General features: G+C 44.3%; 1 protein-coding gene and 1 long non-coding RNA gene across 2 annotated transcripts; both read left to right on the top strand.

Moving 5' to 3' along the window:
- Positions 1-472: 472 nt before the first annotated feature.
- Positions 473-6,444, top strand: LOC306929299 (uncharacterized protein; the record flags this gene model as incomplete). Its single annotated transcript, XM_079509741.1, has 3 exons — positions 473-667; positions 3,101-5,305; positions 6,383-6,444. The coding sequence occupies exons 2-3, from the start codon at positions 3,130-3,132 to the stop codon at positions 6,442-6,444; spliced, it is 2,238 nt and encodes a 745-aa protein (XP_079365867.1). The 5' UTR covers positions 473-667; positions 3,101-3,129.
- A 2,112-nt stretch (positions 6,445-8,556) lies between these two features.
- LOC306928989 lies at positions 8,557-13,362 on the top strand. Its single transcript, XR_013790737.1, has 2 exons — positions 8,557-9,000; positions 12,915-13,362. It is a non-coding gene; the product is annotated as an uncharacterized lncRNA (long non-coding RNA).

Genomic DNA, 13,362 nt, shown 5'->3' with positions numbered 1-13,362 from the left:
GGTTCGTTGCACTCCCTCTGGTGTTGTGGGTGTGGACTTCGTTAACATTAAGGAAGTATCTAGACAGGTACATGGGTATCTTGGTGGTGTATCGAATCTTGTGGACCAGACCCATTGCAAGATGCTGTACTCTGTCGTCGACCCTAAGCCATTCCAGCCTGTCGAAGTGGGCAGGGGTGAGGTGGGTTCGGGGGGCTAGATCAAGTAGGAGCCTGTAGGAGCTAAAATGTGCTAATGGCCTAGCTAATGCAGCAGTATCCACTGGTGAGTTGACCAGAGGCACACGCTGTACACCATGAGACTGAGACACACACAGTGATCCCTACCCTGGATCCTCCTACGCATTCGCGCGCGCACGCGCACACACACACACACACACACACACACACACACACACAGGCGCGCCTGAGCCATGGAGCAAACGTCGCAGCTGCGACACCACTATTTATCACCCCCCCCCGGCCGCCGCCGCCGCCACGCTCGAAGCGCACGGTGCGCGACAGCGAGAGAGAGAGAGAGAGAGAGAGGGAGAGAGAGAGGGATGCTGCGTGTTAAAAAATAAATAGGCTACTAATTCGCGCATTGCATCCAATAATGCCCGGCTTGCCCACCTGTGTGAATCACTTACTTTGTGCTTGCTGCTAGTTTTAAGAAGAATTAATCCAAGGTTTGTCATATTATGTTTTAAAGTAGGCATACATTTTAGCTGGTCAGTCAGTGTGTGCAGACTCAGAGAGAGAAGCAGCACTGCTCTGCTGATTAAATTGATATGACCTAGATATGTCATATGCGCATCCGCATCTGATAATTAGTTATTTGGCAACACCTGTGTGAAATACCAGAATAAGCTTTTTCTTTTTTTTGGTGGCCATCTACAGGCCGGCCATGACTGTACTACAGCTGGAAGTTTTTTCCACAGCTGTGGAATTGAGATCCTTTTTTTTTAACTCATATAATCTGCTATGATTTCTTAAATTATTATTCATGACATGAATGTGCAGTAGCCTACCAAAAAAAAAGGAAATTTAAAAAAATATATAATGTCACGTTATTATTTATATAAATAAAAAGTGGACTGGTTGGAGGATAAAATAAATAGTATTCTTAGACTACATTTGTGTGACTTTTTTGGGTTTTTTTTTTTATCATCGTCTCTGCTCTGCTTTTTCTCCCTGGAAATAAAAACGTCTGGGTTTCCGAGGCTACTGCTCTGCTGCTGACGCTATATCCGGTTACCTATACGCACGGGGCGCACGGATTTGAATTTCTCCGGTCAGCCTGAATGTGTGTGTTGTTGTTGTCAACATGGCTCAGAAGAGAATGAGTGATTTATTTGGTGGGTCCAAGCCCAAATCAAGTCTAGTTCATGAACCCTTGGCCTTCATGAGCACCATGAGCAGCAGTGTTCAGCAGGGAACGAGTGCTAACGTTGAGTTGAGTCCGTTGTCGTCGGAGAAGGAGGACAATAATAAAAACAACAGCAGCAGCAGCAGCAGCAGCACAAGCAGCAGTGTCCATCTCACGTAGCCTACATAATGACATTCTGGACACGTAACTCACGTTGGATATACAGTAAATGCCATGATGAGGGAATTAACCACCCCGGAGCGCAAGAGCACATTTGGGGTTTAAGGTAAAGCATTTACAATTTAACTATATTATTTCTCTAATAGTCACTATTGCAGTGAGAAATAATATAGTATTTACTAATTACTATGGCCGCCGTGCCAACTGAACTGCTGAATGCTGCTGCAATTTAATGTTAGATATTAGATTCTGACGGGGAGGGATCATAGAGTATATATATAATAGAGACTGAACTGGCGCGAAGCTCCGCCCCCCCAGCTATTCATGTCAGTGGAAGTTGCTCAGTGGCGTTTTGAAGCACCCGGAAGACTGCCGGAAGTCCCTCCCAGGACCTCAACTTTGAGGTCCTGAGTGACGTAGGGCAACCGAGCGCTCAACGTTAAAGCCCAGCTGCACAGGGTTTCCCGGTCATGAATCCACGGGTCCGCCTGTAGTCCCTCCTCCTACCACTAGGACCCAGAGCTTCAACGTTGGAAAGTCTGCCTGCCCCCTTGGGAGGGATCTATGATGAATGATGACGATACAACACCGGGGTCGCCGAGCCCAACTGCGCTGTCAGCTCGTCTGTTGTATAATAGGGCTATAATTTATATGTTTTGTTTTGATATCGGCGCCTTGCCAATGTCATGTGTAGCCTAAATAGGCCTATGCCTTTTTATGATGCATTTTGTCAGTTTGCAATGTTCATATAACTTGCGTGTGGAGAGGGAAAGTAAAAGCCACTTTTCCGTGTGAAAATGCGCGAAAACGCGCGTGCACGAGGCACATGCACGCGCATTTTTGCGCGTGCAACGAAGTTAGGCGCCCCTGCCTGATGGTTCTTTGAGGGGGTTCCAAATGGACCCATATGTTCATTTCGGTTTATTGGTCTATTTGTACATTTTGGGGTCCTTGGTAGTTTTTGCACCGCTGTGCTACACACTAAATGTACCCCAGATTTGAACCCTGTTGCTTGTGCAGTAGCCGCATTGCAACACTTCGTTTTTTTTTGTTTAAATAATGGGATGAATCTAGAGTTTCAATACCCTCAATTGACATCCCATTGATCCAAATTGCATTTCCGATCTGCTTGTGTTAAACAACGTTAACCTCACCAACATTGCAGCTGTAGGGAAAGCTTGAATGTTCCAAACTGCAAAGTGTTTGTTTTGTAAAAATCCACCGTAGACATGTTATCAGCTTCTTTCTGTCAAGAAATTATGTGCAGGTGATTCTTTTTCTAAGTGTTGGGTTTTGGAAAAGCTTGTCGAATAAGTAATTGGAATGAAAAACAAACCAGTGTTGTACCCTGCCCTTTGTTTGTCAAGATACACCAGCTGAGTTGTTGTGTCCGAGGCTTAAAGGTTTTTAAATACTTTTTGAAATGTCTACGGAAAAATGAATGGGAAATTATCTCCCGGACCGGTGCCCTCGACGGGGGCAAATATTGGATGGCTCTAACTTAATTTGTCTATTCCCCTGTTTATAAAAAAAAAGTCATTAGCTGTATTAACTCCATGTCTTGTGCCAACAGGATTCTACACGATTCCATTCAACAAGACCATGGCTAATGACATGAGTGCTGGGACCAACACGACTATGGCTAATGACATGAGTGCTGGGACCAACAAGACCATGGCTAATGACATGAGTGCTGGGACCAACAAGACCATGGCTAATGACATGAGTGCTGGGACCAACAAGACTATGGCTAATGACATGAGTGCTGGGACCAACAAGACTATGGCTAATGACATGAGTGCTGGGACCAACACGACTATGGCTAATGACATGAGTGCTGGGACCAACACGACTATGGCTAATGACATGAGTGCTGGGACCAACAAGACCATGGCTAATGACATGAGTGCTGGGACCAACAAGACCATGGCTAATGACATGAGTGCTGGGACCAACAAGACCATGGCTAATGACATGAGTGCTGGGACCAACAAGACCATGGCTAATGACATGAGTGCTGGGACCAACAAGACTATGGCTAATGACATGAGTGCTGGGACCAACACGACTATGGCTAATGACATGAGTGCTGGGACCAACACGACTATGGCTAATGACATGAGTGCTGGGACCAACAAGACTATGGCTAATGACATGAGAGCTGGGACCAACAAGACCATGGCTAATGACATGAGTGCTGGGACCAACAAGACCATGGCTAATGACATGAGTGCTGGGACCAACAAGACTATGGCTAATGACATGAGTGCTGGGACCAACACGACTATGGCTAATGACATGAGTGCTGGGACCAACAAGACCATGGCTAATGACATGAGTGCTGGGACCAACAAGACTATGGCTAATGACATGAGTGCTGGGACCAACAAGACCATGGCTAATGACATGAGTGCTGGGACACACAAGACCATGGCTAATGACATGAGTGCTGGGACCAACAAGACTATGGCTAATGACATGAGTGCTGGGACCAACACGACTATGGCTAATGACATGAGTGCTGGGACCAACAAGACCATGGCTAATGACATGAGTGCTGGGACCAACAAGACTATGGCTAATGACATGAGTGCTGGGACCAACACGACTATGGCTAATGACATGAGTGCTGGGACCAACAAGACCATGGCTAATGACATGAGTGCTGGGACCAACAAGACTATGGCTAATGACATGAGTGCTGGGACCAACACGACTATGGCTAATGACATGAGTGCTGGGACCAACACGACTATGGCTAATGACATGAGTGCTGGGACCAACAAGACCATGGCTAATGACGTGAGTGCTGGGACCAACACGACTATGGCTAATGACATGAGTGCTGGGACCAACAAGACTATGGCTAATGACATGAGTGCTGGGACCAACAAGACCATGGCTAATGACATGAGTGCTGGGACCAACACGACTATGGCTAATGACATGAGTGCTGGGACCAACAAGACTATGGCTAATGACATGAGTGCTGGGACCAACAAGACTATGGCTAATGACATGAGTGCTGGGACCAACACGACTATGGCTAATGACATGAGTGCTGGGACCAACACGACTATGGCTAATGACATGAGTGCTGGGACCAACAAGACCATGGCTAATGACATGAGTGCTGGGACCAACAAGACTATGGCTAATGACATGAGTGCTGGGACCAACACGACTATGGCTAATGACATGAGTGCTGGGACCAACACGACTATGGCTAATGACATGAGTGCTGGGACCAACAAGACCATGGCTAATGACATGAGTGCTGGGACCAACACGACTATGGCTAATGACATGAGGGCTGGGACCAACAAGACCATGGCTAATGACATGAGTGCTGGGACCAACAAGACTATGGCTAATGACATGAGTGCTGGGACCAACAAGACCATGGCTAATGACATGAGTGATGGGACCAACAAGACCATGGCTAATGACATGAGTGCTGGGACCAACAAGACTATGGCTAATGACATGAGTGCTGGGACCAACACGACTATGGCTAATGACATGAGTGCTGGGACCAACACGACTATGGCTAATGACATGAGTGCTGGGACCAACAAGACCATGGCTAATGACATGAGTGCTGGGACCAACACGACTATGGCTAATGACATGAGGGCTGGGACCAACACGACTATGGCTAATGACATGAGTGCTGGGACCAACAAGACTATGGCTAATGACATGAGTGCTGGGACCAACACGACTATGGCTAATGACATGAGTGATGGGACCAACAAGACTATGGCTAATGACATGAGTGCTGGGACCAACACGACTATGGCTAATGACATGAGTGCTGGGACCAACACGACTATGGCTAATGACATGATTGCTGGGACCAACAAGACTATGGCTAATGACATGAGTGCTGGGACCAACAAGACCATGGCTAATGACATGAGTGCTGGGACCAACAAGACCATGGCTAATGACATGAGTGCTGGGACCAACAAGACTATGGCTAATGACATGAGTGCTGGGACCAACACGACTATGGCTAATGACATGAGTGCTGGGACCAACACGACTATGGCTAATGACATGAGTGCTGGGACCAACACGACTATGGCTAATGACATGAGTGCTGGGACCAACACGACTATGGCTAATGACATGAGAGCTGGGACCAACAAGACTATGGTTAATGACATGAGAGCTGGGACCAACAAGACTATGGCTAATGACATGAGTGCTGGGACCAACACGACTATGGCTAATGACATGAGTGCTGGGACCAACACGACTATGGCTAATGACATGAGTGCTGGGACCAACACGACTATGGCTAATGACATGAGTGCTGGGACCAACACGACTATGGCTAATGACATGAGTGCTGGGACCAACACGACTATGGCTAATGACATGAGTGCTGGGACCAACACGACTATGGCTAATGACATGAGTGCTGGGACCAACACGACTATGGCTAATGACATGAGAGCTGGGACCAACAAGACTATGGTTAATGACATGAGAGCTGGGACCAACAAGACTATGGCTAATGACATGAGTGCTGGGACCAACACGACTATGGCTAATGACATGAGTGCTGGGACCAACACGACTATGGCTAATGACATGAGTGCTGGGACCAACACGACTATGGCTAATGACATGAGTGCTGGGACCAACACGACTATGGCTAATGACATGAGTGCTGGGACCAACAAGACTATGGTTAATGACATGAGAGCTGGGACCAACAAGACTATGGCTAATGACATGAGTGCTGGGACCAACAAGACTATGGTTAATGACATGAGAGCTGGGACCAACAAGACCATGGCTAATGACTGGAGCGCTTGGTTTGCGGGGTTTGGAATACCCATAGCTCACGACATGAGTGCTGGGACCAACAAGACTATGGCTGATGACATGAGTGACAAATCATGATGAGCGGCCGGCAACATCTGACTTCCTCATCACTTTATCACGATGTTCAGCAATAATCATGTCTTGACTGCAATTAAAAGTTTTTAAACTTATTATTGTGTCCTCCTTCTTTCCCCATGTTTAACGTGAGACAATTTACTAAAATGTGGGTTCAAGCTGTAACATTTGAATATTCGAGGTTGAGTAAATCCCATCTTAAAACGTCCAGTTAACCACTTAGACCAGGGGTGGGCAACTTTGACAATGGAGAGGGCCACTATATTTCCACACTCCCTGCATATCAGTTTAGTTTATTTTGGTCATAGAATGAACATTGACTTAATTCATTTCATTTGATCATCATAACTTTGCTTTTAGGATAGGCATTATGCCTATCCTATTTACACCTAGAGACTTGTAAGGGAAGAAATTATAGATTACTGTCGTAGCAAAAATAGCTGATCTACAAGCTCAAAATGTGCTATTTTTGAATTGGAATCCTGAATAATCTTTTGCTATTTTTGAATTGGAATCCTGACATTTTATATTTCATTTCAAATGCATTTAGTTTAACTTTATGAACTACTGGTAAATACATTGGACAAAAACAATACTAACATTTTAATACTAGTAATTAGCTGAAATCATCATATCAATGTTCGGATATTAACCTGAGGGCCACATGTGGCCCCCGGGCCGCCAGTTGCCCATGTATGACTTGTCTTGGACCCTCAATACTTAGTGAAATGGTTAGCACTATATACTTAATGCATTTGTTTTCCCTCCTTTACACAAAATCTATGAACTAAGCTTTCCCCCAAAATGCAAACCTTTATCTGCCGAGTGGCAGAAAGGTGATGCAGCCCATCTGTGTTTGGCTCTCCTGCCGTTTCTGGGTCCTCTCCTGAAGTTCAGCTACTCAGGCTTCTGCTTCAGAAAATCAGTGGTGGAAACGGTACTCAATTGTTTTACTTCAATCAATCAAACTTTATTAAAGCCACAAGGTCCATAGTGACATAAAAAAAAAACATACAAATACAGAGACAAGCAAAAGGCAGACATTGTCTACATAAAATCACAAATGCATACTATACAGGCTTACACGCCAATGGTTCCACAGTTTAGAAACAAACCTGACTGAACTCAACAAAAGGGTTAGTCAGAATAAGAATAATGCTGTTGACAGAACCAGACAGCCTACACATACATTTTGTACATGAGGTTCCTTCAGCACAGCTGAGCAGGTGTGTACGCCGATGCTGACAAACATTCCGCTTGCACTGCTGCACCGTGGCACTTTAAGCAGCAGTCTGATGTCTCACTGCTGCACCGTGGCACTTTAAGCAGCAGTCTCATGGCATCATTATAAAAGACACACTGAGTCTCTGGCTGCATACTGCTCTTTTTGTAGCGCGGCCACAAGTGGGCAGTATACATAGGTGTGCAAAAAGATTTAAATAGATGGAGTGCCATGATTTTTTTCCACCCTAAAACAGGTCTTATTGTTATATAAGGAGGATGATTTTTTTCAAAAAAGTGTACAGTATTTGTTAAAATGTCGTTTTTATGTGGGCAACCCCACCAGTTCATTAAGTTTGCCTGGTGGTGGGTGGTGATGGGTGGTGATCCACCTGAACTGAAGCTGCACCCACAGCTGTAGTTGTATGATAAAGGGGGAGGGGTTAGGGGAGGGGCTGATAATGTGATGTCACTATATTACTGTTTTTTTCATTGGCACGTTTGACTGTCAAGGGTTCAGCCTCCAGGAAGAAACCCTAAATACAAAGGGAATACATCATTGCACATAAAAACGACTCCAGGGTGTCTAATGAAGTACTGTCACCTCATACACATGAAAATCTGGACAAATTAGAACTACTAAACTACAAAAAATAGAACTACTCCGTTACAAGTAAAAGTACGGAATTTAAAATGTACTTGAGTAAAAGTACAAAAGTATCGGTATCAAAATGTACTTAAAGTACTAAAAGTAAAAGTACTCATATAGGCGGAACCAGGGCGGGATAAGTCAGAAAGAGCCTGCTGGTTAGTCAGTCAGGGACCAATCAGAAGTCTGACACAGGGTGTCCAAACTTTCCCATCCAATGACAGACAGTCATGTGAGGTGAGCAACTCTTCCACTCATTAGTGCTGATCATGAACAGCTGTGTGGGACCAGCAGCAAGCCTCAAAACCTCTGCTGAGGGCCAGTCAGACACTCACTTCTTCCTCAGAACCTCTGCTGAGGGCCAGTCAGACACTCCTTCCTCAGAACCTCTGCTGAGGGCCAGTCAGACACTCACTTCTTCCTCAGAACCTCTGCTGAGGGCCAGTCAGACACTCCTTCCTCAGAACCTCTGCTGAGGGCCAGTCAGACACTCACTTCTTCCTCAGAACCTCTGCTGAGGGCCAGTCAGACACTCCTTCCTCAGAACCTCTGCTGAGGACCAGTCAGACACTCACTTCTTCCTCAGAACCGCTGCTGAGGGCCAGTCAGACACTCACTTCTTCCTCAGACAGTGGCAGCCATGTTAGGCACTTGTGTTCTTGCTGGTCTTCTAGGTCTTCTTGCCCCAGGTAAAGAGCTTTAAATTGGTTTGTTTCCAATGTGCATTTTAATACTAAATTGTTTTAGAAAGTACAAGATGAGTGTTATTTTATATAATACATTTTTACAGCGATTTCAGTATTATTTACTATAGTCCTACTAGACCCCAGGAAATTCTATCTGGCCACATAAGATATGGGATCTACTAAATGTGACATTCAATAGATCATGTGATCTTTTGGCCACAGGTGTAATTTTCTGGGGTCTAGTAGGACTATAGTAAATATTTAAAAAATAAATCGCAAACATTTTGTAAAAAAATATATACATATTTAGCCCCATGTTCGATTGCCCCTGCCCCCCTGTCAAAAGGCTAGAATCGCTAAAATAAAGCGGCAAATTAAAATAAATATACGCTCTTTACTAACAACCTAGCCACAATTTGCAACGCTAGATTTTTTTTTATGATTGGATTCATCTAGAGTTGCAATACCCTCCATTGACTCCCCACTCATCCAATTTGGTTTGCGATCTGCTTGTGTTAAACAACGTTAACCTCACCAACATTGCAGCTGTAGTCCAAGCTTGAATTATCCTCTTTCAATCTGCCGAGCTTGTTTTTCATAAAAATCCACCGTAGAGATATTATGAGCTACTTTCTGTCAAGACATCCTCTGCAGGTGTTGCAGTTTGGAAGCACTCGTTTTTGTTAACGGGCCGAGCTGCTGCCTCCTGCATTATGTTCAAATTCGAAACGGGTGGTACGCAGGGCCGTTCAGTGACATACGACGAGTGCTTCCAAACTCCAGCACTTAGAAAAAGAATCACCGGCACAGAATTTCTTGACCGAAAGTAGCTCATAAGATCTCTACGGTGGATTTTTATGAAAAACAAGCTCGGCAGATTGAAAGGATAATTCAATCTTGGACTACAGCTGCAATGTTGGTGAGTTTAACGTTGTTTAAGACAAGCAGATCGCAAATGCTATTTGGATGAGTGGGGAGTCAATGGAGGGTATTGCAACTCTAGATTCATCCCATTATAAAAAAAATCTAGAGTTGCAAATTGCGGCTACTAACAACCTAAAACAAGAACCTTGGTTGAGAAAACTAAAGTTGTCCTAAGCTTTAATTTTAAGCTTTTCCAGTCTGACTTTGTCATTTTAGCATTTCTGAATGGGCTTTATATGCAAAGCAGCCATAATTTCAGCCATAATTAAATTGCTTCTCTTCCTTCACATGTCTGGCCAAAGTTGCCAATTATAGAGTCTCTGTTCCATTCTGGTCAGAGTCAGGACTCATTCACACATCAAACAAATGTTTGGTCTTTTTTTTTGTTTTGTTTTAGGCCACCACAATGCTTTTCAATGCTGGTCAAAACATGGGACTCCCATTGGAAAAGCATTGTGGTGGCCTAAAAAAAACGTTTGATCAGTGTTTGATATGTGTGACTGAGGCCTCAGGGTGCTGATATGGTGCATGTTTTCTCACTCCAGGTACCCTGATGGCAGGCGCGCCTGAGCCATGGAGCAAACGTCGCAGCTGCGACACCAGATTAAATGGTGGTGTCGCAGCTGCGACACCAGATTAAATGGTGGTGTCGCAACGCGACACCACTATTTATCGGCCGCCGCCGCCGCCACGCTCGAAGCGCACGGTGCGAGAGAGAGAGAGAGGGAGAGAGAGAGGGATGCTGCGTGTTAAAAAATAAATAGGCTACTAATTCGCGCATTGCATCCAATAATGCCCGGCTTGCCCACCTGTGTGAATCACTTACTTTGTGCTTGCTGCTAGTTTTAAGAAGAATTAATCCAAGGTTTGTCATATTATGTTTTAAAGTAGGCATACATTTTAGCTGGTCAGTCAGTGTGTGCAGACTCAGAGAGAGAAGCAGCACTGCTCTGCTGATTAAATTGATATGACCTAGATATGTCATATGCGCATCCGCATCTGATAATTAGTTATTTGGCAACACCTGTGTGAAATACCAGAATAAGCTTTTTCTTTTTTTTGGTGGCCATCTACAGGCCGGCCATGACTGTACTACAGCTGGAAGTTTTTTCCACAGCTGTGGAATTGAGATCCTTTTTTTTTAACTCATATAATCTGCTATGATTTCTTAAATTATTATTCATGACATGAATGTGCAGTAGCCTACCCAAAAAAAAGGAAATTTAAAAAAATATATAATGTCACGTTATTATTTATATAAATAAAAAGTGGACTGGTTGGAGGATAAAATAAATAGTATTCTTAGACTACATTTGTGTGACTTTTTTGGGGTTTTTTTTTATTATCATCGTCTCTGCTCTGCTTTTTCTCCCTGGAAATAAAAACGTCTGGGTTTCCGAGGCTACTGCTCTGCTGCTGACGCTATATCCGGTTACCTATACGCACGGGGCGCACGGATTTGAATTTCTCCGGTCAGCCTGAATGTGTGTGTTGTTGTTGTCAACATGGCTCAGAAGAGAATGAGTGATTTATTTGGTGGGTCCAAGCCCAAATCAAGTCTAGTTCATGAACCCTTGGCCTTCATGAGCACCATGAGCAGCAGTGTTCAGCAGGGAACGAGTGCTAACGTTGAGTTGAGTCCGTTGTCGTCGGAGAAGGAGGACAATAATAAAAACAACAGCAGCAGCAGCACAAGCAGCAGTGTCCATCTCACGTAGCCTACATAATGACATTCTGGACACGTAACTCACGTTGGATATACAGTAAATGCCATGATGAGGGAATTAACCACCCCGGAGCGCAAGAGCACATTTGGGGTTTAAGGTAAAGCATTTACAATTTAACTATATTATTTCTCTAATAGTCACTATTGCAGTGAGAAATAATATAGTATTTACTAATTACTATGGCCGCCGTGCCAACTGAACTGCTGAATGCTGCTGCAATTTAATGTTAGATATTAGATTCTGACGGGGAGGGATCTATGATGAATGATGACGATACAACACCGGGGTCGCCGAGCCCAACTGCGCTGTCAGCTCGTCTGTTGTATAATAGGGCTATAATTTATATGTTTTGTTTTGATATCGGCGCCTTGCCAATGTCATGTGTAGCCTAAATAGGCCTATGCCTTTTTATGATGCATTTTGTCAGTTTGCAATGTTCATATAACTTGCGTGTGGAGAGGGAAAGTAAAAGCCACTTTTCCGTGTGAAAATGCGCGAAAACGCGCGTGCACGAGGCACATGCACGCGCATTTTTGTGCGTGCAACGAAGTTAGGCGCCCCTGCCTGATGGTTCTTTGAGGGGGTTCCAAATGGACCCATATGTTCATTTCGGTTTATTGGTCTATTTGTACATTTTGGGGTCCTTGGTAGTTTTTGCACCGCCGTGCTACACACTAAATGTACCCCAGATTTGAACCCTGTTGCTTGTGCAGTAGCCGCATTGCAACACTTCGTTTTTTTTGTTTAAATAATGGGATGAATCTAGAGTTTCAATACCCTCAATTGACATCCCATTGATCCAAATTGCATTTCCGATCTGCTTGTGTTAAACAACGTTAACCTCACCAACATTGCAGCTGTAGGGAAAGCTTGAATGTTCCAAACTGCAAAGTGTTTGTTTTGTAAAAATCCACCGTAGACATGTTATCAGCTTCTTTCTGTCAAGAAATTATGTGCAGGTGATTCTTTTTCTAAGTGTTGGGTTTTGGTAAAGCTTGTCGAATAAGTAATTGGAATGAAAAACAAACCAGTGTTGTACCCTGCCCTTTGTTTGTCAAGATACACCAGCTGAGTTGTTGTGTCCGAGGCTTAAAGGTTTTTAAATACTTTTTGAAATGTCTACGGAAAAATGAATGGGAAATTATCTCCCGGACCGGTGCCCTCGACGGGGGCAAATATTGGATGGCTCTAACTTAATTTGTCTATTCCCCTGTTTATAAAAAAAAAAGTCATTAGCTGTATTAACTCCATGTCTTGTGCCAACAGGATTCTACACGATTCCATTCAACAAGACCATGGATAATGACATGAGTGCTGGGACCAACACGACTATGGCTAATGACATGAGTGCTGGGACCAACACGACTATGGCTAATGACATGAGTGCTGGGACCAACACGACTATGGCTAATGACATGAGTGCTGGGACCAACACGACTATGGCTAATGACATGAGTGCTGGGACCAACAAGACTATGGTTAATGACATGAGAGCTGGGACCAACAAGACTATGGCTAATGACTGGAGCGCTTGGTTTGCGGGGTTTGGAATACCCATAGCTCACGACATGAGTGCTGGGACCAACAAGACTATGGCTGATGACATGAGTGACAAATCATGATGAGCGGCCGGCAACATCTGACTTCCTCATCACTTTATCACGATGTTCAGCAATAATCATGTCTTGACTGCAATTAAAAGTTTTTAAACTTA

This window comes from Electrona antarctica (assembly GCF_951216825.1).
Source record: "Electrona antarctica genome assembly, chromosome: 9".
NCBI lineage: Eukaryota > Metazoa > Chordata > Actinopteri > Myctophiformes > Myctophidae > Electrona > Electrona antarctica.
Note: the sequence above shows the minus strand (reverse complement) of the source record. Positions and strands in the feature narration are given on the sequence as shown.